General features: G+C 38.7%; 2 protein-coding genes across 7 annotated transcripts in view; one reads left to right on the plus strand and one right to left on the minus strand.

Annotated features, from left to right (window-relative positions):
* The window catches only part of LIN54 (lin-54 DREAM MuvB core complex component), an 87,861-nt gene that overhangs the window by 28,048 nt on the left and 36,694 nt on the right, over window positions 1–23,119 (plus strand). For 5 of the 6 annotated variants that reach the window (XM_030917914.1, XM_030917930.1, XM_010358946.2 and 2 more), the window contains exons 3-4: window positions 3,201–3,324; window positions 12,449–12,591. The exons of the other annotated variant lie outside the window; for it this stretch is intronic. In XM_030917914.1, the coding sequence (XP_030773774.1) occupies window positions 3,201–3,324; window positions 12,449–12,591 (267 nt within the window). The remainder of the gene's footprint in view (window positions 1–3,200; window positions 3,325–12,448; window positions 12,592–23,119) is intronic. 6 annotated transcript variants of the gene reach the window in all.
* Window positions 9,319–9,687, minus strand: LOC115893568 (60S ribosomal protein L37). The gene has a single exon (XM_030917935.1). It carries the CDS (start codon window positions 9,665–9,667, stop codon window positions 9,374–9,376), a length of 294 nt encoding a protein of 97 aa, XP_030773795.1. The 5' UTR covers window positions 9,668–9,687; the 3' UTR covers window positions 9,319–9,373.

Here is a 23,119-nt window from a genome sequence, read left to right on the forward strand (position 1 = left end):
TTTTTTGTAGCGATGGAGGTTCGCCATGTTGCCCACGCTGGTCTCAAAACTCCTGGATGCAAGCAATCCACCTGCCTTGGCCTCTCAAAAGTGCTGGGATTACAAGCATCAGCCACTGCACCCAGGCTACTGTTAGTTTTCTAAAGCCTGATTCTATTTAATAAAAAATAATTCTATTTAAAAAAACACAATAAAAACAAAAGAATTACATTTAGAATATTTTTTTACCTGTACGGTCCGTTATTTTTAGGCGACTTAAGTCTTTCCAACTCAGAAGTAACCTACAGCCGGGCGCGGTGGCTCAAGCCTGTAATCCCAGCACTTTGGGAGGCCGAGACGGGCGGATCATGAGGTCAGAGATCGAGACCATCCTGGCTAACACGGTGAAACCCCGTCTCTACTAAAAAATACAAAAAACTAGCCGGGCGACATGGCGGGCGCCTGTAGTCCCAGCTACTCGGGAGGCTGAGGCAGGAGAATGGCCTAAAACCCGGGAGGCGGAGCTTGCAGTGAGCTGAGATCCGGCCACTGCACTCCAGCCTGGGCACAGAGCGAGACTCCATCTCAAAAAAAAAAAAAAAAAAAAAAAAAAAAAAAAAAAAAAGAAGTGACCTACAAAGCTCTGAAGCACAAAAGACAAATTAAAAACTATGCATCTATATTTTTCCTTTTTCAACACCAGAATATTTGGTTTAGTATTACAAAGATTATATGATTTTCTGTTTTTTTTTTCCCCCTAGGTAGTTGTCAGTGTTGTCTTAAGTTTAATCAGAGTATTAAGACTGTTAGGGTATAGTTAGCAGGCAAGGGTGGAAGATGGAGGCCATCTTGAAAAATGAAGAAAAGACGTGACCTTTGAAGCCAGAGGCAGTAACAGGTATAATTATATGTAATAACAGATATATAAACACTTTCCCATGTTTCCTGTGCGTAGTTTATAAGAGTAGTAAATAACTAGCAGTCTGGGACAACAGAACTCCTTCCTAGCTCCTGAATCTATCCAACACAGTGCCAAAAATTACTTGTATGTATTACTTGATGACATATTTTACTACCTTATTTGTAAGGTTTTTTTCCATTTTTGTCTTAAGCTGCTGATTCTATAAACTTGTTAAAGCGATCTTTGATGCTTTGTTTTACTTAATAATTTTGTTACAGGATACTTTAGAATTCATAGTGCAAAAAATTCATAGTTCTTTAATGGAACCAAAAGTTATTATTTTCAGCACCGCTAAAGAAACATAACCACAAGAGCAAGATGAGATTGTTTGTTTGAATAATTAATGTGCTTTTGGTTGTACTGTTTATATTTTTTTCTCACTGATAAGTATTCATATACTCATGATTGTGAAAAATCAGTTTAAAATGGGGAAATACTTTAAGCCCATAATTGTTATAGCTAAGGTTATTTATTGTTAATATGGCATTCTAAGAATAGCAATACTTCTACCTCTAGAGATCCTTAATATTATAGATACAATAGATACAATTTTGACTGACTTTAGGGTTTTAGGTCTGTAAACATACTTGGGAAATTTGTATTTCTCTAAATTTCATTAGCTTTCTAGAGTATAATTATGGATTTATTTGAGTATGTTGTAGTTTTGCAAGTTGGCTGTTTTTAAATACAATAATGGGTATCTTTTTTAAGTAATTTGTATCGTATATACAGTTGGTTTTGTCAGTAATGTGTTCTGAGTATAAAAAAGTAATATATTGTGAGTATATTGTGTTATTTAGTTTAATTTATAATTTGAGCACAAAGAGCTAATATTTGTCTAGTTCTGTGATCTATTATAGCTTCCGGTGTATTTCAGTTATTCACGTTGGTCATATATTTTCATTTGAGTCACTATTTCCTATAATAAATAGTACTTTTATGGTCTCAATTTTCATTGCCAAAAGATATAATTAATATTTAATGTTCTTCACACTCCAAAATTCTTTGATTTTTATCCTAGGTAAATTTCTTCTTTTAACTTTCAGAAGAAGCTGTGTCTTTGTATATGGTGATAATTGCAATATAAAAATTTGATAATTCTACACTCCTTGACTTGCGGAGAATTATAATTCAGGTCAACAGTGTGCCAATATATAACTTCAAGTTGGAGATGAATTAAATATAGATTCTCTCTTCAAGGAATTTAAAATATAGTAAACAGTTGCTGTAGCCCAGGAGTTTCAGGCTGCAGTGAACTATGATTGCACCACTGCACTCTGGCCTGGGTGACGAGATGAGACCCCATTTTTTTTTTTTTTTGGAGACAGAGTCTCACTCACTCTGTCACCCAGGCTGGAGTGCAGTGGTGCAATCTTGACTCCCTGAAACCTCTGCTCCTGGGTTCAAGCAATTCTCCTGCCACAGCCTCCCGAGTAGCTAAGATTATAGGCGTGCGCCACCGCATCCTGCTAATTTTTCTATTTTTGTAGAGACAGGGTTTCACCATGTTGGCCCGGCTGGTCTTGAACTCCTGACCTCAAGTGATCCTCCTGCCTCAGCCTCCCAAAGGGCTGGAATTACAGGCATGAGCCACTGCACCTGGCCCAGAACCCCATCTTTAAAAGAAGAAAAGTATAGTACCTAATAGTTTAGTAAATAATATTTCACAGCTGTTGCCCTTATAATAGTTTTGTTCTACCAAATTTTTCTGTTTTGTAGCCTAGGGCTTTACCTTACTCAGTTCTCCCTTAATCTACTCATATTTAGATCTAAAGTTGAAAATCTAGTCATAAGCCTACCTTTAATGTGTATGTATTTATATTTTGCATCCAAGGGCCAATGTAATTGTATATATAGGTGGCTTTGTCATTTGCACTATACTTTCTTTACTTACTCTTTTTATTATTGAGTAATTTGTTATTTTGAACAAAAATATTACTGTGCCATAGTTTTATTTTTTCATTAAACATTATTATTACTTTTGTTTTCATCATATGCATATATCCAAGACATGAAAATAAGGAATTATAATAAAATGCAAAAGTATTATTATATATGGGATTAAGGATATGATCATATTAATATTTTGATGAATGTCTGCATTTTAAATGTTCTTAACATTAATATTAATACATAGATATATTCTGTTAAGTGTGAGCCGGTTTTACATGTACTACTTTGTATGAATCTTTGGTATAATTTTGATTTAATAGGCATTTTATAGAAACAGATGGTCTTCATAGTTATTTATATGTTTCAGATTGCTAAGAAGCCTCGAACGCCAACCTCTGGTCCAGTAATCACGAAGCTGATCTTTGCAAAACCAATTAATAGTAAAGCAGTTACAGGACAGACAACTCAAGTTTCACCACCAGTCATTGCAGGTTATATTTCTTTATAGTTTATTAAGCTAAATATTTATCTTCCTTTTAGATTTAAAAAGGCTGTTCTGTCAACTTAAAATGTTTTAGTGTAACAAACATAGCTTATTATTATAAACCAGACTAGTTAATAAGAAATGTTTGCTTCAAGCAAAATGCTTTATCTGAAAATCAGTTCATTACTTTAGTCTCCTTAGTTTTTGGTAGAAATTTACCATGATACTAGCAAAGTCTCAAACTCCAATAATACTAGCTAATATTTATATAGTGTTCACTGTGTGCCAGGTGCCATTCTTAGCCCTTTACATGTGGTGACTATATCATTCCCCAGCAATCCTATAGGTAGGTACTAATAACATCCCCATTTTGCCAGTGTGGAAGTGGAGGCACTCGGCTAGTAAATGGCTGAGCTGGAATTTGAACCCAGGCAATTTGACTCTGGAGCACATGTGCTAAGTTTAATAAATTTAAATTAATATACACAAGAGTATAGTATTTCATGGTTTCTGTTTGAATTTTTGGTTTCAGTCTTTTAGTATACTCTATATGGAGTTATCTGTTAACAGAAAATTGTCACAATGATAGTAATTACTTAAGTGATAACAGAATTTTAGCTGAATTACTTTTATTAGAACACTCCTTAGTGTGGCCCAGTTCTCTTTTATTTTATACTTTAATATGTGTCATCACCAATCACTATATCACCTCAGAAATCTTGACTTCAAGTGTTCGTTCTCTTTATTCTTTTAGTTTACTTGCCTTTTTACTCCCAATCCAGCAATTGACTTTGAAATTTCTGGTCCATTTATTTTTCTACTTTCTCAATAATCATTCCTTTCCTGTCCTCAAATTCTTCCTTCCTCAAGATGAAGTCCATGACCCATCCTATTGCTCTCTCGTAGACACTATTGATTCTCTTTTTCCGGTCTCTTTCTCTGATGGCTTGGCTAAGTCCAACCCTCCTATTCCTTGTTTGGCTAGCAGCTCAAGGTTTTTAGAGAAAAATCACACAGCCATATTGATCTTTAATCCAGAGCCATACTAAATGACTCTTTAACTAGTTATGGGATCATTTCTAATTTCTACTGTGCTAAAGGCTTATATGAAAGCACCTCTGGATGGTAAACTTTTGACTAGAGACTTTCATATCCTAATTACCCATCCCTAGACTGTGTATTCTTGATGAGGGTACTCAAATATTAACTGATCATTCCTAGCATGTATATTAAAACCATCTGTCTTTAATACATTTACAACATAGTGGTAGACAACTCGGAAGTCAATGGCAGTGACTTGTCATTTTCCTGAGGCTTTGATTTGTACGTAGGCTCGATTTGTATTTGTATGTAGAGAGGCTTCTCATTTTAGCTAATGAGAAGAGGTGTAATGTGAAAGCAGTGTTAGGTGAGTGACTATTCTCTTTCTCTTGGTGCTCAGTAGAGATTTGTGACAGTATAGGAAGCTGATGTCTTGAGACATGTCATGGGAGGCAGGTGTGGCCCCAAAGAAAAGACTGGAAAGGGTTTGGGTTTGGAGCTGGTTTAGGAAGTGGGCTGCAATTGGCTATAAGTAAGCAAGGGTTGGAAGTATTGATTAAAAAGAAAACACCAGTCCCCTTGGAGATTTTGTATAGGTAGAGGGGCTTAATCAGGAGTGTTTTAATGGGATATTCTTTACTGTTTTGAGTTTCTGAAGAGACTCTGAGAGAGTCCCTGAAAAGTTTTAGTTAATGGGAAGGAGGAGGTATGGGTTGTATGGTAAACAATTGTAGTGTTTGAGGAAGTATCTGAATGAATTTTTGGTTGATGTCAAGAGTTCACCCTATCATAGACGTTTGTATATGTCATTGCTTGGTCTTTGGGTTGTTTATAATGTGTTGCAGACTGATTGTAACTTTATTTTTTAATTGCACCCGGACTTAATAGGCCTACCAGAATACATATATACTTCTGTAAAATTTTACTAGCATTCTTGGCATTAAGTTCAGTTTGGATAGATAATTTCTACTTTTAACTGGTTCTTTATAACCTTAAAAAATTCATATATGCTAAATTTTAACCCATCCAAGTGCCTTTCTGTTGAATTGTATCACAAGGAGATTCCATCATCTTTATGTTTACATTGCAGCTAAGACTGCAGTCTTTTTTCATGCAGCTAGTCTTTATATTGCAGCTAATGCTTTTTTTTTTTTGAGACAGTCTCGCCCTGTTGCCCAGGCTGGAGTGCAATGGCATGATCTCGGCTCACTGCAACCTCCGCCTCCCGGGTTCAAGCGATTCTCCTGCCTCAGCCTCCTGAGTAACTGGGATTACAGGCGCCCGCCACCACAACCAGCTAACTTTTGTATTTTTAGTAGAGACAGGGGTTTCACCATGTTGGCCAGGCTGGTCTCGAACTACTGACCTTGTGATCCACCCGTCTTGGCCTCCCAAAGTGCTGAGACTACAGGCATGCGCCACTGCGCCCTGCCAGCTAATACTCTTTCAAAGTACCGTGAGATTTTTTTTTTTAATGGTTTTTGGGCTTCTCATTAAAGATGACTATCTTTTTCTGTGTTTCAGTCAAGATGATTTTATATTTGTGTATAAGTGAGTTTTCTAAAATGCATATCTGAACTTGTCACACCCTTGCTTAAAATTTTCTTGGCTTTGTTCATTTCTTCAGGTGGACCCATCGGGATTAAGTTCAAATGCCACTGCTTTCTTAGCATTAAAGGCATTTATGATCTAATGCATGCCTTTTTATTTTCACCTCCAAAATAGTAGCTCCAAACCTACTGATTTAACTTATTGTAAGAAATCACCAAATGGATCGAAACTAAGTTGTAGGACTAAGGGTCTTGGCAAAGTTCCTTTTACATGGAATGCCTTTCTTTGCTGTTCCTCGCGGCTGGCTCATCCATTTTATTTCTTAGATTACCCGTTTCGGAAGTTTTTGACTTCTAGGTTTAGTCAGGTATTCTTTCTCTGATCATTTCCTATTTATTTCCATAAAAATTGGTTATACTTACCAAGTACTTATCTTAAACTTCTGATAAATTTCACACTGGCTTTGAGTTATCCATTAGTCATACTATATTATAAATGTTGGTTTTCTTGTCTGTCTCCCCATAACCCTTATAATTTCTCATGATGGTAGCTTTTTGTTTGTTTGTTTGTTTTGTTCATCATCTAGCTTGCTCTCTCTCTTTTTTTTTTTTTTTGAACGGAGTTTTCGCTCTTATTGCCCAAGCTAGAGTGCAATGGCGTGATCTCAGCTCACTGCAACCTCCACCTCCCGGGTTCAAGCGATTCTCCTGTCTCAGCCTCCTGAGTAGCTGGGATTACAGGTGCCTGGCACTATGCCTGGCTAATTTTTTTTATTTTTAGTGGAGACGGGGTTTCACCATGTTGGCCAGGCTGGTCTCGAACTCCTGACCTTAGGTAATCCTCCCGCCTCAGCCTCCCAAAGTGCTGGAATTACAGGCATGAGCCACTGTGCCTGGCCTCATCATCTAGTTCTTTTAAAAAACTTATTTTTAAAAAATTGTGGTAAGATATACATAACATAAAATTTACTATCTTAACTTTTTTTTTTTTTTGAGATGGAGTTTCACTCTGTCACCCAGGCTGGAGTGCAGTGACATGATCTCAACTCACTGCAGCCTCTGCCTCCCAGGGTCAAGTGATTCTCCTGCCTCAGCTTCCTGAATTGCTGAGACTACAGGCATGCTCCACCACATCTGGCTAATTTTTGTATTTTTAGTAGAGAAGGGGTTTCACCATGTTGATCAGGCTGGTCTTGGACTTATGACCTCAAGTGATCCACCCGCCTCAGCCTTCCAAAGTGCTGGGATTACAGATGTGGGCCACTGTACCCAGCCTCATCTTAACTGTTTTAAGTGCATAGTTCGTTGGCGTTAGGTACATTCGCATTGTTATACAACCACCACCATTCCATCTCTAAAACTTTTTCTTTTTGCAAAACTGAAATCTTGTACCCATTAAGCAAAAACTCCTTATTCTTCCTTCCCCAGTCCAGCATCTGGCAACTAGTATCCCACTTTTATCTCTCCATGGTTTTTTTTTTTTTGAGACAGTCTGTCACTCTGTCACTCAGGCTGGAGTGCAGTGGCGCGATCTTGGCTCACTGGAACCTGTGCCTTCCCGGGTTCAAATGATCCTCCTGCCTCAGCCTCCCAAGTAGCTGGGATTTGAGATGGAGTCTCAGTTTGTTGCCCAGGTTGGAATGCAGTGGTAGGATCTTGGCTCACTGCAACTTCTGCCTCCTGGGTTCAAGTGATTCTCTTGCTTCAGCCTCCCAAGTAGCTGGGATTACAGGTGTGTGCCATCATGCCTGGCTAATTTTTGTATTTTTAGTAGAGATAGTGTTTCACCATGTTGGCCAGGCTGTTCTCAAACTCCTTACCTCAGATGATCTGCCCACCTCAGCCTCCCAAAGTGCTGGGATTACAGGTGTTAGCCACCATGCCCGTCCATTGCCCTTTTTTTTTTTGATTGGCTTATTTCACTTAGCATAATGTCCTTAAGGTGCATTTGTGTTGTAGTGTATATCAGAATTTTCTTTTTAAGGCAGAGTCATGTTCCATTGTAGTTATGTATGTACTGTATTGATGGTTCTTTTATCTTGTTTCTCTCGCTCTTTCACTTTCTCCTCTGTCTCCACATCCCCAGAACCTAGCACAATTTTTGGCACTGTTTTTTTTTTTTTTTGAGATGGAGTTTTGCTCTATCGCCCAGGCTGAGTGCAGTGGCACGATTTCGGCTCACTGCAAGCTCCGCCTCGAGGGTTCACGCCATTCTCTTGCCTCAGCCTCCTGAGTAGCTGGGACTACAGGCGCCTGCCACCACGCCCGGCTTATTTTTTGTATTTTTAATAGAGACAGGGTTTCACCGTGTTAACCAAGATGGTCTCGATCTCCTGACCTCGTGATCCACCCGCCTTGGCCTCCTGAAGTGCTGGGATTACAGGCGTGAGCCACTGTGCCCGGCCCCTATTTTTGGCACTTTGATGTAGTTCTGTGAATGCGTATTGTTGCATGAATATGTATATCATGGAGGTACTATAGTGATACAGTAGGAGCTATTGGGAAACTTGGGTTTTTAGTCATGGGTCTTCTGTTGATTTTCTCTGTGATCTTGGGTAAATACATTATTTTGTTCATCTTAGTTTAGTAAAATGTAGATACCAACCACCTGACAAGACTTGAGGTAGTTCCATGAGATAATAGAGGTTCCCATTATCACAGCTCTCACGGTAGAAGGTTGCTTCATGGGAGCAAGCTTCATCACAATGTGAAATTAATCTCTTATAGAATTTGGCCTTACTCGAATATTCTACCTTCCTGCCCCAGCCTATCTAGTCTGTGGCTTTAAGGAGTATGTCTCTTTTGATTCTTGGAGAATACCTGACAACAGAAATTGATTTCAAGGTGAAATTATGTAACTTGCATGCTTGCTTGAATCTGTGGAACTAAGGATAAATAGGGATTTGGAGGTTAGATTAGATAATCAGAAATGCCATCAGGATGAAAGCCAAGTGGACCCTCAAAAAGAGTAACTTGAATTTCAAAGGATATCAAGGTTCTTGGGAACATTGATGAAATCTAGAAATATTTTGGTAGAAATGACCTGCTTTATGAGTATGTCGTGCCCATTTGTCATTATCAACATAATTTATCCTTTTGCTGTCGTCCAGATTTTCAGAAGGAATATCTCTCCCTGAAACTCAACAGCTGATTTTTTTCTTTGTTCATCCTAAGAGTTAATATAGTTGCAATTATAAACGGAATTTTTAAAAAATATAGGCCACAAAAAGAAAGTAAAAGTTTTATTACTTTTAGTTTTGTAATTTATATTGAAGTTTTTGTTCCTGTTTTAAGTGAATTAACATTACGTTGCCTTTTTCTGATATCAGTTATCCTCAGGAATTGAAGATTTTCTATATGAATTTTTTTTTTCTTTCTTTCTTTTTTTTTTTTTTTTTAATTTATTTTTATTTTTTTTATTTTTTAAAACCAGAACATTTATTGCATGACTAATCGCTGACATTCTTAAGATGAACTGGATGCTGCAACAGCTGCCCTCTTGGGTTTAGGTGTTGTTCCTTCACGGAATCCATGCCTGAATCTGCGGTATACAATTTTTAGGTGCCTCATTCGACCAGTTCCGGTGGTATTTCGTCTTTTAGCCTTGGCACTCCAGTTATACTTTCTCTTGCGCTTGGCAGGGTAGCCACATTTGCCACAGGTCGACTTCTGAAGGTGGTAGGCCTTAGAGCCACAGCGGCGGCACAATGTGTGCGTCTTATTGCGACGCTTTCCAAACGATGACGTTCCCTTCGTCATCTCGCTTCTGCAGCCGAGACCAGAGCTCTTTTTTTTTTTTTAGAGGGATTCTTCCTCTTGTTGCCCAGGCTGGAGTGCAATGGCGCAATCTCAGCTCACCGCAACCTCTGCCTCCCAAGTAGCTGGGATTACAGACGCATGCCACCACGCCCGGCTAATTTTTGTAGTTTTAGTAGAGATGGGGTTTCACCATGTTGGCCAGGCTGGTCTCGAATTCCTGACCTCGTGATCCACCCGCCTCAGCCTCCCAAAGTGCTGGGATTACAGGTGTGAGCCACTGTGCCCGGCTGTTTATGAATATTATCTGAAAGATGTGTAATTCCTAAAAAATATGAAATTATAGCAGTGGCTATAAATATTGAACATTTTATGAAACTGTGTCTTTACTGGTAATTTCTTTTCTTAACATAATGGTTGTTGGGGCTTCACACTTATCCCACAGGTATTAGCTTTGGAAACCAGAATAGACAAACATATTACTTTAGACAGGCTCGATACTTTAGAGCAGCTCTCTAAACATTTGATGTAGATTCATTTGGTTTATTTAGAATTGACTTTATGTAGTTATGATGTATTCAGGTTTTTTAAAAACCTGGCAGAATGTCATTAAAATTAATCTATGTACTACAAAGAAATTTTGAAAATTGTATTAAAAATACTTTAAAAATTCATAGATGGGGAAAAAACTTGATTCACTTTTTAAAAAAGAAACTGTGCCAGCCTGGGCAACATGACAAAACTCCATGTCTAAAAAAAATTTTAAAATAGCTGAGAATGGTGGCATGTGCCTATGGCCCCAGCTACTCAGAAGGCTGAGGTGGGAGGATCATTTGAGCCCAGAAGATCAAGGCTGCAGTGAGCTATGATCACACCACTGCATTCTAGCCTGGGTAACTGAGCGAGACCCTTGTCTCAGGAAAAAAAAAAAAAAGGCATACTTTGGCATTGTTATCAGGAAAAATGGCCCAGAAGCTGCTAAACATTAGTTTTTTATTTTTGTCTAAAGTGAAAGCCCTTTCTTTCTCTCTTACCCTTTCTCCCTCACTATCATGCTCTCTCCTTCATCTCTATAGCTGGATCTATGAGTTTAATCATAGTATCTAAAGGTGAGAGTAGATTCTAGAGATAATTTAGTTATCAATCTTCTCTACTTCTTAGATGCCTGACTTTCTTCTTTAGCCAGTGTATTTGATTATCCAGCATCTGCTTGGGACACCTTTAGTGACTTGAAACTCACTTGTGTTGAAATAGTCATTTCAATTGGAAATTTTTGTTAGAAGTTATTTCTTAGTGCTGAGCTGAAATATTTTCTGTTTCTCTGCATTTGATGTGATACAGATTGGTTCTAAGCCTTTAACCTGACAGCCTGGATTAGTTAGGATAATCTTGGTTTTTCTGCCAAAATAATCTCCAAATCTCAGAAGGGTAAAAAACCTGTTTTTTTAAACATTCATACTTCATGATTATCTATATGACCATTATGGGTTCAAAAAGTATCTTCTCTTCATAGTCACTCAGGGGCACAGGCTAACCGAGGAGCTGCCATCTCAGATGGCGGAGGAAAATAAACTTTGGAAGGTCTTGCATAGGCAGTAATAAATGCTATGACCCAAGAATAACACACGTCACTTCTACTCATAACTCATCTGCCAGGAGTAGTGACATGACTCTAACTACAAGATGGGGTGGGAGTGGTAGGAAGTGCAAGTGCAGTTCTACCGTGTGCCCAGAATGGGAGAAAGCTAGAAGAATACTTGGTGAATGGGAATAATGGCTATCACACAGTCTTCAAGAATTTGAAGATCTGTTATGTCTTTGTAGTCTCTTCTTGCCTAGGATAAAAATTCCTGATATTTCAACTCAATATAATATGATTTTCAGTTCCCCAAGCATCCAGACACTAGAGTTTTTCATTGTTGTTTCTGAAGGGTCCTGTCCAGAAGGGAACGCAGTATGGAATCTGGCTGGGGTGGGTAGAAAAAACATTTTTTTTATCCTGTTTGGCAGTCTAAAATCAGATAGTATTAAACCTGTCAGTGTTTCTGTCACCCAGGCTGGAGTGCAGTGGCCAGATCTCAGCTCACTGCAAACTCCGCCTCCCGGGTTTACGCCATTCTCCTGCCTCAGCCTCCCGAGTAGCTGGGACTACAGGCGCCCGCCACCTCGCCCGGCTAGTTTTTTGTATTTTTTTAGTAGAGACGGGCTTTCACCGTGTTAGCCAGGATGGTCTCGATCTCCTGACCTCGTGATCCACCCGTCTCGGCCTCCCAAAGTGCTGGGATTACAGGCTTGAGCCACCGTGCCCGGCCAAACCTGTCAGTGTTTAAATTAGTCCAGTAACTATCTGTTTTATAAGTGTGGATATCAATTGTACCTTCATGGCTTAAGTTCAAATGGGAAGACAGCTATAGATAGTAGAATACAGAGATGGAAGTGTTAAGACTTGGGTTCATGTCCTGACTTTCAGGAGCTGTGTTACACAGGGCACATTGCTTAGTTGCCCTGAGCTTCTCTCTGAGGGATATAGCAACAGTATTGATGAACACATGAGTTAAACTGTTTTTGTAGAGTTTAACGTAGGCTGATACTAAGTATTGCTAAGAAGTAGTGTTTTGTTTAGTTCTGCCTAGGGTTACCACAGTTCATTAGTGCCTCATTAAGTGTTGAACATGAAATAACGAACATACATTCTGCAGTCCTTGTGAGTGTAGAGCATCATCACATAAATTTTTATACTATTATTGAAAAAAGTCAAACTGATGTGCTGCCTCTCATTTGCAGGTAGGGTTCTTTCACAGTCTACTCCCGGAACTCCATCAAAGACCATAACAATATCTGAAAGTGGTGTTATTGGATCAACTTTAAATTCTACAACACAGACACCAAATAAAATAGCCATCTCACCTTTGAAATCGCCAAATAAGGTAAAAAATCAATTAGCCACAAATACCAAATATTGTGGTTGATGCCTTTATTTTCTTACTAGTCACTTCAGATACTTCAGTTTTAATACATTCCCAAGCAAGTAATAGGCATTCAGTGAAGACTGGATTAATTTAGTAATCAAGGATGTCTGACAGATTAAAAAGCTTACTTTAAACACATAGTAATCATTTTGCATGTGAATATGATTTCCATAGCCCATATGAATGTGGGTACAATAAAATCTTTTGAATAAAGTTGATAATGTAGGTATTCAGTTCTTCTTTAGTTAATATTTTAGCAAAATTACTGTATTTGTGGAAGGTACATATAGACTTAACGATATAAATATAAAATATTGAATGTAACTTTAAAAAAATGGAGATCTGAACTTCTGCTTGGTAACAGAGTACTAGAAATTGCCATCAGATGCTGGTAGCCATATTATCAATGTTGTTTAAACTTGAGTACATTTTATTGGAAGCATTCAAATGCTTTCTCATTTTGTTGTCAGGTAAAGTAAGTCATCTAACTCACTTTCCTAAAACATACAGTTTTATTATACCAGCATAATATTTTGAAAAAGATATGTTTTAAAGGACATATTATTCAGATAGAAAGCCAAGCATTATTATTCTGTCAGGTTTCACGCTTGTGACTCTGGAAACATACTGCCCTTTGCACCTGCTTTCTTTGATTTGTTACTGTTCATAAATAGAACAAACATTAAACATTTGCCTTACATTTTTTAAAACTCCGGGTGTTGGTTTCTTTAATGAGCCTTGAATATAATGTACAAATATGATATCTCATATAGTTTATTAAGGTCAAATTCTTCCTTCATAAGGTTTGCCCTAAATCGAATGAATTTGGCAGAAATTTGAGGGTAACTGTGCCATGCATAGTGATAGGCACTGGGGATAAAACATAGATGAGGTTTTTCGTTTCAAGGAGTTCAATAAGGTAGTTAGACTGAAACATTAAAAATTATCCTACAGAATTACAATGGTCACAGATGGATTAATGACTGCTGTGTGTTTGGCAGGGAAGGTTTATACAAAGGAGCTTATTCTTGAAAGGTCTTAACCTTAAAGGTGGGTTGGACTTAGCTCTGGATGAGCAGAAGGGGCTTTCAGGATTGAGGTGATACTTTACCTAAAGGTGTAAAAGTGTGGCCTTTCAGGGAGCCTCACTGATTTTTGCAGTGTGAGAGCCGAGGGTGCTAAGGTTAGATGGACGGTTTCATTATCTTCAGGGGAGTTTGGACTTCTGTGACTTCTCATTGCTTCTAGTACAGTGATTCTCGCCCTTATCTGCTTATTGGGATCACCTGGAGAGTTTTAATAAATACTGATGCCTGGTTCTCATCCCCAGAGATTCTGTTTTCATTTCTCCAGACTTGACCTGGTATCAGGATTTTACAAAGCTCTCCAAGTGATTCTAGTGGGTAGCCTAGATTGGGGACCACTGCTATAAATAATACGAAATTTGCATTTTTAAAAATATGACTCTTGTGGCATTATGAGAGATAGTTTGGGGGAAGGTAAGCCTGTATTGTGGGAGAGATCAGTTAGGTTAGTGATTCTCAACCTTGGCTGCAGTTAGTACTGAGGACCTCTTGAGAAAACTAATGGCAGGCCCCTACCTGACCCCATTTAAATCAGAATCTCTAGGCTGGGGCCTGTGTGTTAAATTTAATCTTTTAAAAGTGTAGGCCAGGGTAGAGAATCACCAAGAGATTATTACAGTACTTCATGTTTGAACTACACTAGTAGCTCAGGGGCAGGAGGAAGAGAGATGTGTTGAAAGAGGTTCAGTATCTTAGGGGGAGAATCTAGGATGACTCCTATATTTCCGACTTGAATAATGGGGTAGATGGTAGCCCTATGGACTAATTTGACTGGTATATAGTTTATATCTGATGACATGAATAGGAACTGGCTTTATTGTTTTCCCATCCTTGACTTTAGCCCTGCCATATTGGATCTTCCTTTCTTGCCTCTTGGCAACATTTTACATTTAACTGTAAGAACAAGCTTGTTTTATTTCGAGACCAGCTGACCAACATGGAGAAACCCCATCTCTACTAAAAATACAAAATTAGCTGGGCGTGGTGGCGCATGTCTGTAATCCCAGCTACTTGGGAGGCTGAGGCAGGAGAATTGCTTGAACCCTGGAGGTGGAGGTTGCAGTGAGCTGAGATCGTGCCATTGCTCTCCAGCCTGGGCAACAAAAGCAAAACTCCGTCTCCAGAAAAAAAAACAGAAAAACAAAAACAAGCTTGTTTTGGCAATTAAAATTCACAGGTGTGAAATGCACAGTCAAAAGCTTACATCCAGTTGAAAGCTTATTTACCTCTCAGGTGAGATCTAACCATGGCTCAGGGATCCGCGGTGGAGAAGAGGCGCATGATGTGTTTCTTCATTCTTCAACCTCCTCTCCCTTTCTGATTTTGTCTTCTGATCAGAAGGAAGATTAGGAGAAAGGACAAGGTTTTGTTTGACTGAGATTATTGTACTCCAGCTTCTGGTGCCTTCTGTGTAACAGGTGTCCAAATGTAGACTTACGGAGATATTCACTGAGGATGGTTTTTTGGAACCCTCCTGTGGGCTATGTCCACATTGCCAAGTTCCCTGTCAGGGATACGGTGTACCCTCCAGCTGCCTTTTGCAGCCTGCCTTTAGCTCTTGATTCCTGTAGTCTACGCCTGGCACTCCTGAGTGCCTTTATTCCACAAGGTACATGGCTTTGGCAGGGTTCCGTCAAGATGTCTTAGCCCTTCTGTAGCATCTGCGTGGCCAGTGGGAAACCTCTAGAACCCAGTGGTAAAAGTGCAGCTTGCCCAACTGCTGTCCTCTAAATCTTTGCCCTACCATTGTGACAGCTGCAGCCATCTTCTTTCTTGCAGAATTTTCCAGGCTGGGACCAGTTTCTGTGTTCACATATTCTCTGAATAAACTCTTGAGGCTATCCTTCAGGTTATCCCAGGAACTCTCGCTGCATTTAGTTCTGGTGTTTAAAACAAGATACAGCGCAGTTTCTTTTTTTCTTTTCTTTTTCTTTCTTTCTTTTTTTTTTTTTTTTGAGATGGTGTCTTGCTCTGTCACCAGGCTGGAGTGCAGTGGCGCCATCTCTGCTCACTGCAACCTCCGCCTCCTGGGTTCAAACCATTCTCCTGCCTCAGCCTCCTGAGTAGCTGGGACTACAGGCATGTGCCACCACACCCAGCTCATTTTTCTATTTTTAGTAGAGACGGGTTTTTGCCATGTCATCCAGGAGGGTCTCGATCTCCTGACCTCATGATCCGCCCGCCTTGGCCTCCCAGTGCTGGGATTACAGGTGTAACAGCTAAGTTTCTTTATCTTAATAGGTTGATAGCCAAAAAAGATTCAGATATCAGGGCTGGGTCTAGTGGCTCATGGCTGTAATCCCAGCACTTTGGTAGGTTGAGGTGGGCAGATCACCTGAGATCAGGAGTTCGAGACCAGCCTGGCTAACATGGTGAAACCCTGTCTCTACTAAAAATACAAAAACTAGCTGGGTGTGGTAGCGCATCCTAGCTACTTGGGAGGCTGAGGCAGGAGAATTGCTTGAACTGGGGAGGCAGAGGTTGCAGCGAGCTGAGATTGTGCCACTGCACTCCAGCCTGGGTGACAGAATGAGACTCTGTCTCAAAATGTAAACAAACAAAACCAAAAAACCCCAGAGATTCACATGTCAGTTTCTCTTTGCAGTTGTCACCTAGTCTGTCTCAGAGGTTTTTTTTTTTCCTTTCCCCTCACTGAGATGTAAAGCCCTAGCATTCTCCATGTTTGCAAATTTTCTTCTTCTTTTTCTTTAAAAAAATAGGAGGTGGATGATAGGGATACCATCTTTTAGTAAGTCTGGCATGGATGTCCTTTTTAGAGTGTGGGGGAGTTTGTCATTTTTCGTTTAGCTTTGCGGCCTCACTTCAGCCAGATTCTGAGATAGTAGAAAGTATCCCATCCTATCTCATACTAAAATATAGCAGTACTATAGGCTTGGGCAGAGATGTTTTTAGAACAATTTTTTTTTTTTTTTTGGTCATTGAAGTACCCATGGATTATCTAGATGAGGATGTCCATTGTGAAACTGAATGTAGGCAGTGACTGAAACTATGGATATAGATGAAATCATCCGGGGAGCATCAGATTGTATGTAGAGTGAAAAGAAAAGCAGGACTGAACCATAAAATATTAAGTGTTAGTAGAAGAAAAGGAGCCAATGGGAGAGAGTAAATGATAAGGGAGGTGGTAGTAGAAACTAAAGAAAATGTGAAGGGAAGGTGATTTCAAAAAGGATACGAGACCACAATTTCAAATGTCAGAGGAAAGTCAATTACAAAAATGACTAAAACGTGAGGATCTGCTGGAGATCTCCTTGTTTCTACTGATAGAGGCCAAAAGGAAAGCTGAAGCACTCACCCTTCCCTACCCACCAGCACTCAACATTCTGACCGCTGTCTGACTTGAGTCAGTTGAGACTCGTCTCATTATTTATCTTTGTTGATACTGGGTACCCTCAAACACCCCGACTCTTAGATCATCTTTCATCTCCCGAATCTAATCTCCTTAAGGCTCTTGCTGTCTTCTGACCCCTTTTTCACCCATGCCTCTCTTGAAATCCTTTCACTGTGCCTTCTCTGGAGTTCATAATCAAAATAATAATTCCCTAAATTCACAACCTTTTCATTGAATGTTCCTTTTATCTCCTTGCTCTGATGGATACCTGGGTCTCCCTGAGGACACTGCTTCTCCTGCAGACCTATTAAGTGATGGCTCTTTTTCTCCTTCAGCTCTTATACCTCTGGGCCTGGAAGCCTAGTTATTTCCCGTGATTATTCTCTTTACAATTTCAGACCATTTTCACCCCCTCCTCCAGCTTTGAATCTAATGTTACTAGGTTTGTTGTTGGGAAATCAAGCATGGCTAGTGTTTTCTCAATGTATATTGTAGTTGTCTCCTATTATAGGACAGATTTCTTCCATTTATTTTCTAAAGTAATCCTCCGTTTTCTTCAATGTTTATTAGATATGCAACTAAGCATTAAACTAATAAAAATGTGATTCTGCTTGGTTTACTTTATTCTTGGTTAGACAATGCTGTTATCTTTTACTTTAATGTGACTTTAATGTGACTTTAATGTGACTTTTGTAATCTTATTCTTAGACTTTCAGTGTCATTTTTTACATGGCTCTTTTCAGTTTATCTCAGAAATACAAGGTAGCTTTCTTCAAAATTTTTCTTTAAAAAAAAATTATTTTTTCTTGAAGACGGAGTCTCACTCTGTTGCCCACGCTGGAGTGCAGTGGCACGATCTTGGCTCACTCCAACCTCTGCCTCCCGGGTTTAGGCTATTCTCCTGCCTCAGCTTCCCGAGTAGCTAGGCCATCATGCCCGGCTAATTTATGTATTTTTAGTAGACATGTAGTTTTGCCATGTTGACTAGGCTGGCCTCAAGTGATCCACCCAACTCAGCCTCCCAAAGTGCTGGGATTATAGGCATGAGCCACTGCACCGGCCTTTTAAATTTTTTTTCTTTTTTTTTGAACAATAAAGCTTTTTAATCACCTGGGTTAAATTTTTTCTTATTCACTTAACAGCAAGCTCATCCTTAACAAAGTAGCTTAATAGCCAAAAATCTATCCATCTGTAAATTAGAATTTACAATAATAGAAAAAGAATTTTATGACAGTCTTAATACATGCAGAAGAATCCTGATAATATCCAACCTCCATTTTGATTGAAATACTTGAACCCACAAAAATAGAAGGACACTTTGATAATTTGAAAAGGGAGAAAAATATATCAAACTTTATGTAATGGTGCAGTGTTGATCAAGGATTCCCACTTTCAATACTTGTTTAATTCTATTGCAGGTCTGAGTTAACGCAGTAAGGCAAGAAAAAAGAATAAGTGGCTGGTGGGCGTGATGGCTTACACCCGTAATCCCAACACTTTGGGAGGCCAAGGTGGAAGGATCATTTGAGGTCAGGAGTTTGAGGCCAGTGTGGCCAACATGGTGAAACCCTGTCTCTACTAAAAATACAAAAATTACCCAGGTGTGGTGGCATGCACCTGTAGTCCCAGCTACTCGGGAGGCTGAGGCATGAGAATTGCTTGAACCTGGGAGGCAGAGGTTGCAGTGAGCCGAGATTGTGCCACTGCATTTCAGCCTGGCGACAGAGCAAGACTCTGTCTCAAAAAAAAGAAAAGAAAAGAGGAAGGGAGGGGAGGGGAGGGAGGGAGGGAAGGAAAGAAGAGGAAGGAAGGAAGGAAGGAAGGAAGGAAGGAAGGAAGGAAGGAAGGAAGGAAGGAAGGAAGGAAGAGGAGGGAGGGAGGGAGGGAGGGAAGGAAGGAAGGAAGGAAAAGTGTATAGAGATTCAAAAGAAAGTTAAAAAAAGTCATAATTCACATATTACATTATTATATACATATAAAATTAAGAAATTTACTGTTGAACTCTTAGAATTAGTACATAAATTATAAATTTAGCAAAGTGATTGGCTGCATGGTCAATATAAAATATTTTAAACCCTTTATATTTAATGTAACTGTTGATATGATTGAATTTAAATCTTCCACCTTACTAGTTTTCTCTTTGTCTCATCTTTATGTTCTTTCTTTAACTGTTTTCCTGCCCTTTTTTGGTTAATTGAAGTTTTTCATGATTCTATTTTATTTCCACGATTGGCTTGTTATAAGTACAAAGAGTTTTTTTTTAGTGGTTGCTGTACAGTCAAATATACATTTTGATTTATCACAGTCTACTTTCCAATTTATGTTACTTAATGTAGAGTAAGAACCTTACAATAGAGTGTTTCCAATTTCTCCCTCCTGTTCTATATGCTATTGTTGTTAAACATTTTATTTTTACCTGTTATAAATTCCATAACCCATTTTACTGTTTTAGCTTTAGACAAAATTACCTCATGAAGCAATTGAAAATAAGAAAAACAAGTCCTTTATTTGCTTTCATTTTAACCATATCCTATATACTTCCTTGCTTTGGGTAGGTCCAAATCTCAGACTGGTGTCGAATTCATCTCTAAAGAACTTTTAAAAATGTTTCTTTTAATGAAAGACTACTGACAATAGATTTTCTCAGCTTTTGCTTGTTTGAAAAATTTGTATCTTGACATTATTTTTTAAAGATATTTTAATTGGGTAAGGAATTGATAGTTTTTCTGCTAGTACTTTAAAGATGTCATTTATTGCCTTCTGGATTGCACTGTTTCTGGCAAGAATTATACTGTAATTTTTAATACCTTTTTCTATGTATACAATGTCTTTTTTTTCCTGTTTTCAAGATTTTCTCTATATTTGGATTTCTGCGGTTGGACTATTGTGTGTCTAAACGTGTGTTGTGTGTTTTGTTGTTGCTCATTTCTTTTTTAAATATATATTCTGATTTGAAGTCTTCTTGGATTTATGATTTGATGTCTTTTACTTTCAGAAAACTTGGGCCATTTTTCTTCAAATAGTTCTTAAACTGATCTTCTCTTCTCATTTTAGGACTTCAGTTTCAAAGATGTTAGAATATTTAATAGAGTTCCTTAGCTCTTGGATGCTCAATTGTGTTTTTCTCCCTAGTTTTTTTTTTCTTTGTGTTTCAATTAAGATAATTTTGATTGACATATCTTTCAATTTATTGATTTTCTCAGTTGTTTGGAGTCTACAAATATGCTTATTAAAGACTTCTTCACTTCTGGTGTTTTTTTTTTTTTTATTTCTAGCATTTTCATTTGGCCCTTTTTTTATTTACGCCACCTACTTATCTGTCAAGTTACCATTTGACTCTTAGAGTTCTCATCTCTCTGCTGAAATTCCTTTTATATTCATTATCTGTTGTCCCTCTTTTCTACTAGCTTAATTAATTAATCATAAAGTCCTTATATCATAGTTGTAACATCTGGATCATCTCTGAGTCTGGCTCTCATTTTATTACTAGAATGTCTATCTGGACTTTAAGTTTAAAAATAAATTTTTTAAAGTTTATACCACTATGGTAGAGAAACCATATTCTATTAAAAGTAGGTGACTTAGTGCAAAGAGTGAATCCAGGTCAGTGATTTATACCAAAACTTTCTAAAGTTGAACTTTTACAGCCAAAATTCAAGGGAATATAAAGGTCTGCTTTGGTTTTGTGGGATTGGGTCAAATAAATGAGAGTTAAGCCAGATGTAATGGCACACACATGTAGTTCCAGCTGCGTGGAAGGCCGGGGTGGAAAGATTGCTTGAGTCCAGGAGTAAAAGGCCAGCCTGGGCAACATAGCAAGACTCCATATCCAAAAAAAGAAATGAGGGTTAGGTTCCTAGAGAACTCTTTCTTTCCTATTAATGAATAATTATTTATGGCTAATTATTAATAAAAATAACTTTTATTAATAAATTAATAAAAAAAACAAACTCTACGCACCATTTATGGTGGGTAAATATTCCTAAAATGTAAGGCCTGGTCACACTTCATGTAATGTTGATGAATAAATTTTTTTTTTTTTTTTTTTTTTGGAGACAGAATCTCACTCTCGCCCAGGCTGGAGTGCAGTGGCGCGATCTTGGCTCACTGCAACCTCCGCCTCTGGGGTTCAAGTGATTCTCCTGCCTCAGCCTCCCAAGGAGCTGGGACTACAGGCATGCACCACTAAAGCCTGGCTAATTTTTTTGTATTTTTGGTAGAGATGGGGTTTCACCACGTTGACCAGACTGGTCTCGAACTCCTGAACTCAGGTGATCCACCCACCTTGGCCTCTCAGAGTGCTGGGATTACAAGCGTGAGCCACCACGCCTGGCCTTCTTAATGTTTTTATGGTGAACAGAAATGCATCTTTAGAAAATCATTCTTTCTACTTTTGAGAGTCTATGCAAATTATACTGGACATCCTTACATATGCTTCATATTAGTTTTGCTCTCCTACCCAGGGGAGCACTCTTTTTTTTCAGCCTTTATTTTTGCAACAAATCTTTCCTGTTTGTCCGGCCTGTGGTAAGTAATGAAACGTCACATAGCCATTTTGAATGAAGAATGTACTTGACTGCCCTGTGAAGAATTTCAGGGCATAAAGCTGTGTGCAGATGGTTAAGTAAAAGTTTTTTACTTTTCTGATTTCTGTGACCAATGTATCTTCTTGAACTCCTCCTATTCTAGGTCTTGTAGCTTGAGTAGAATTCTTTGAAGCTTCTGTAACATTTGGCTATAGTTGCATTATCATGTGTCTATCCATACTTCATCTATTAATCATCTTTTGTTAAAATGCACTTCAAAGTAAGTTGCACGTATTTAATATACTTCTCTCCAAATAACCCATCAAGCATATCAACTAGACTTTACTATTTGTTTAAAGGGATTTTTTTTTTTTTTTAGGTTCAAAAGAAAATTTTTTAAAAATTTTATTTGAAACAGGATCTCACTGTGTCACCCAGGCTGGAATGCAGTGGCATGATTGTGGCTCTCTGCGACCTTGACCTCCTGGTCTGAAGTGATCCTTCTGCCTCGGCCTCCTGAGTAGCTGGGAATACACGCACATGCCTCACACCCAGCTAATATTTGTATTTTTTGTAGAGATGGGTTTTTACCATGTTGCCCAGGCTGGTCTTAAAATCCTGGGCTCAAGCGATCCACCTGCCTCGGCCTCCCCAAAGTGCTGGGATTACATGTGTGAGCTGGGATTACCCACACCACCACGCCTGGCTAGTAAAATTTACTTATACTGAAATACACTAATCTTAAAGGTACCATGGGATGAATTCAGATAAAATGTATACATCTGTGTAAATCAAAACTTTATTAAGACACAGACTGGGCACCAGGAGTTTGACACCAGCCTGGGGAACATGATGAGACCTCACCCCTGTACAAAAATAAAAACTTAGCCAGGCGTGGTAGTGTGGGCCTGTAGTCCTAGCTACTCGGGAGGCTGAAGCAGGAGGATGGCTTGAGTCCAGGAGGTTGAGGCTCTATTGAGCCATAGTTGTATCACTTCACTCCAACCTGGGTGATGGAGTGAAACCTTGTCTCAAAAAAAAAAAAAAAAAAAAAAAAAAAAAAAGGACAGTCCAGGTGCAGTGGCTTATACCTGTAGTCCCAATGCTTTGGGAGGCTGAGGTGGTAGAATTGTGAGAGGCCGAGATCATCTTAAGCAACATGGTGAGATCCCAACTCTACAAAAAATTTTAAAATTAGCTGAGTGTGCTGGTGTGTGCCTGTAGTGTCCTAGCTACTCGTGAGTCTGAGGCAGGGGGATGGCTTGATCCCAGCAGTTTGAGGTTACAGTGAGCTGTGATCATGCCATTGCACTCCAGTCTGGGTGACACAGCAAGACTGTCTCAAAAAAAAAGAAAGTGATTTCACCCAGGTAGTGAACAATTAAACATTTTTCCTAACCATTTCTGAATGTATCAGGATAAAAAAGGCACCTATCATTTGATATGTTTTGGTAAAAAAGCTTTTTTGATAAATTTCCTAGAAATTGAGAAAATGAATGACTCTGCAAATTATTATAGCTCAG

The sequence above is a fragment of the Rhinopithecus roxellana genome, chromosome 2, assembly GCF_007565055.1.
Source record: "Rhinopithecus roxellana isolate Shanxi Qingling chromosome 2, ASM756505v1, whole genome shotgun sequence".
Lineage (NCBI taxonomy): Eukaryota > Metazoa > Chordata > Mammalia > Primates > Cercopithecidae > Rhinopithecus > Rhinopithecus roxellana.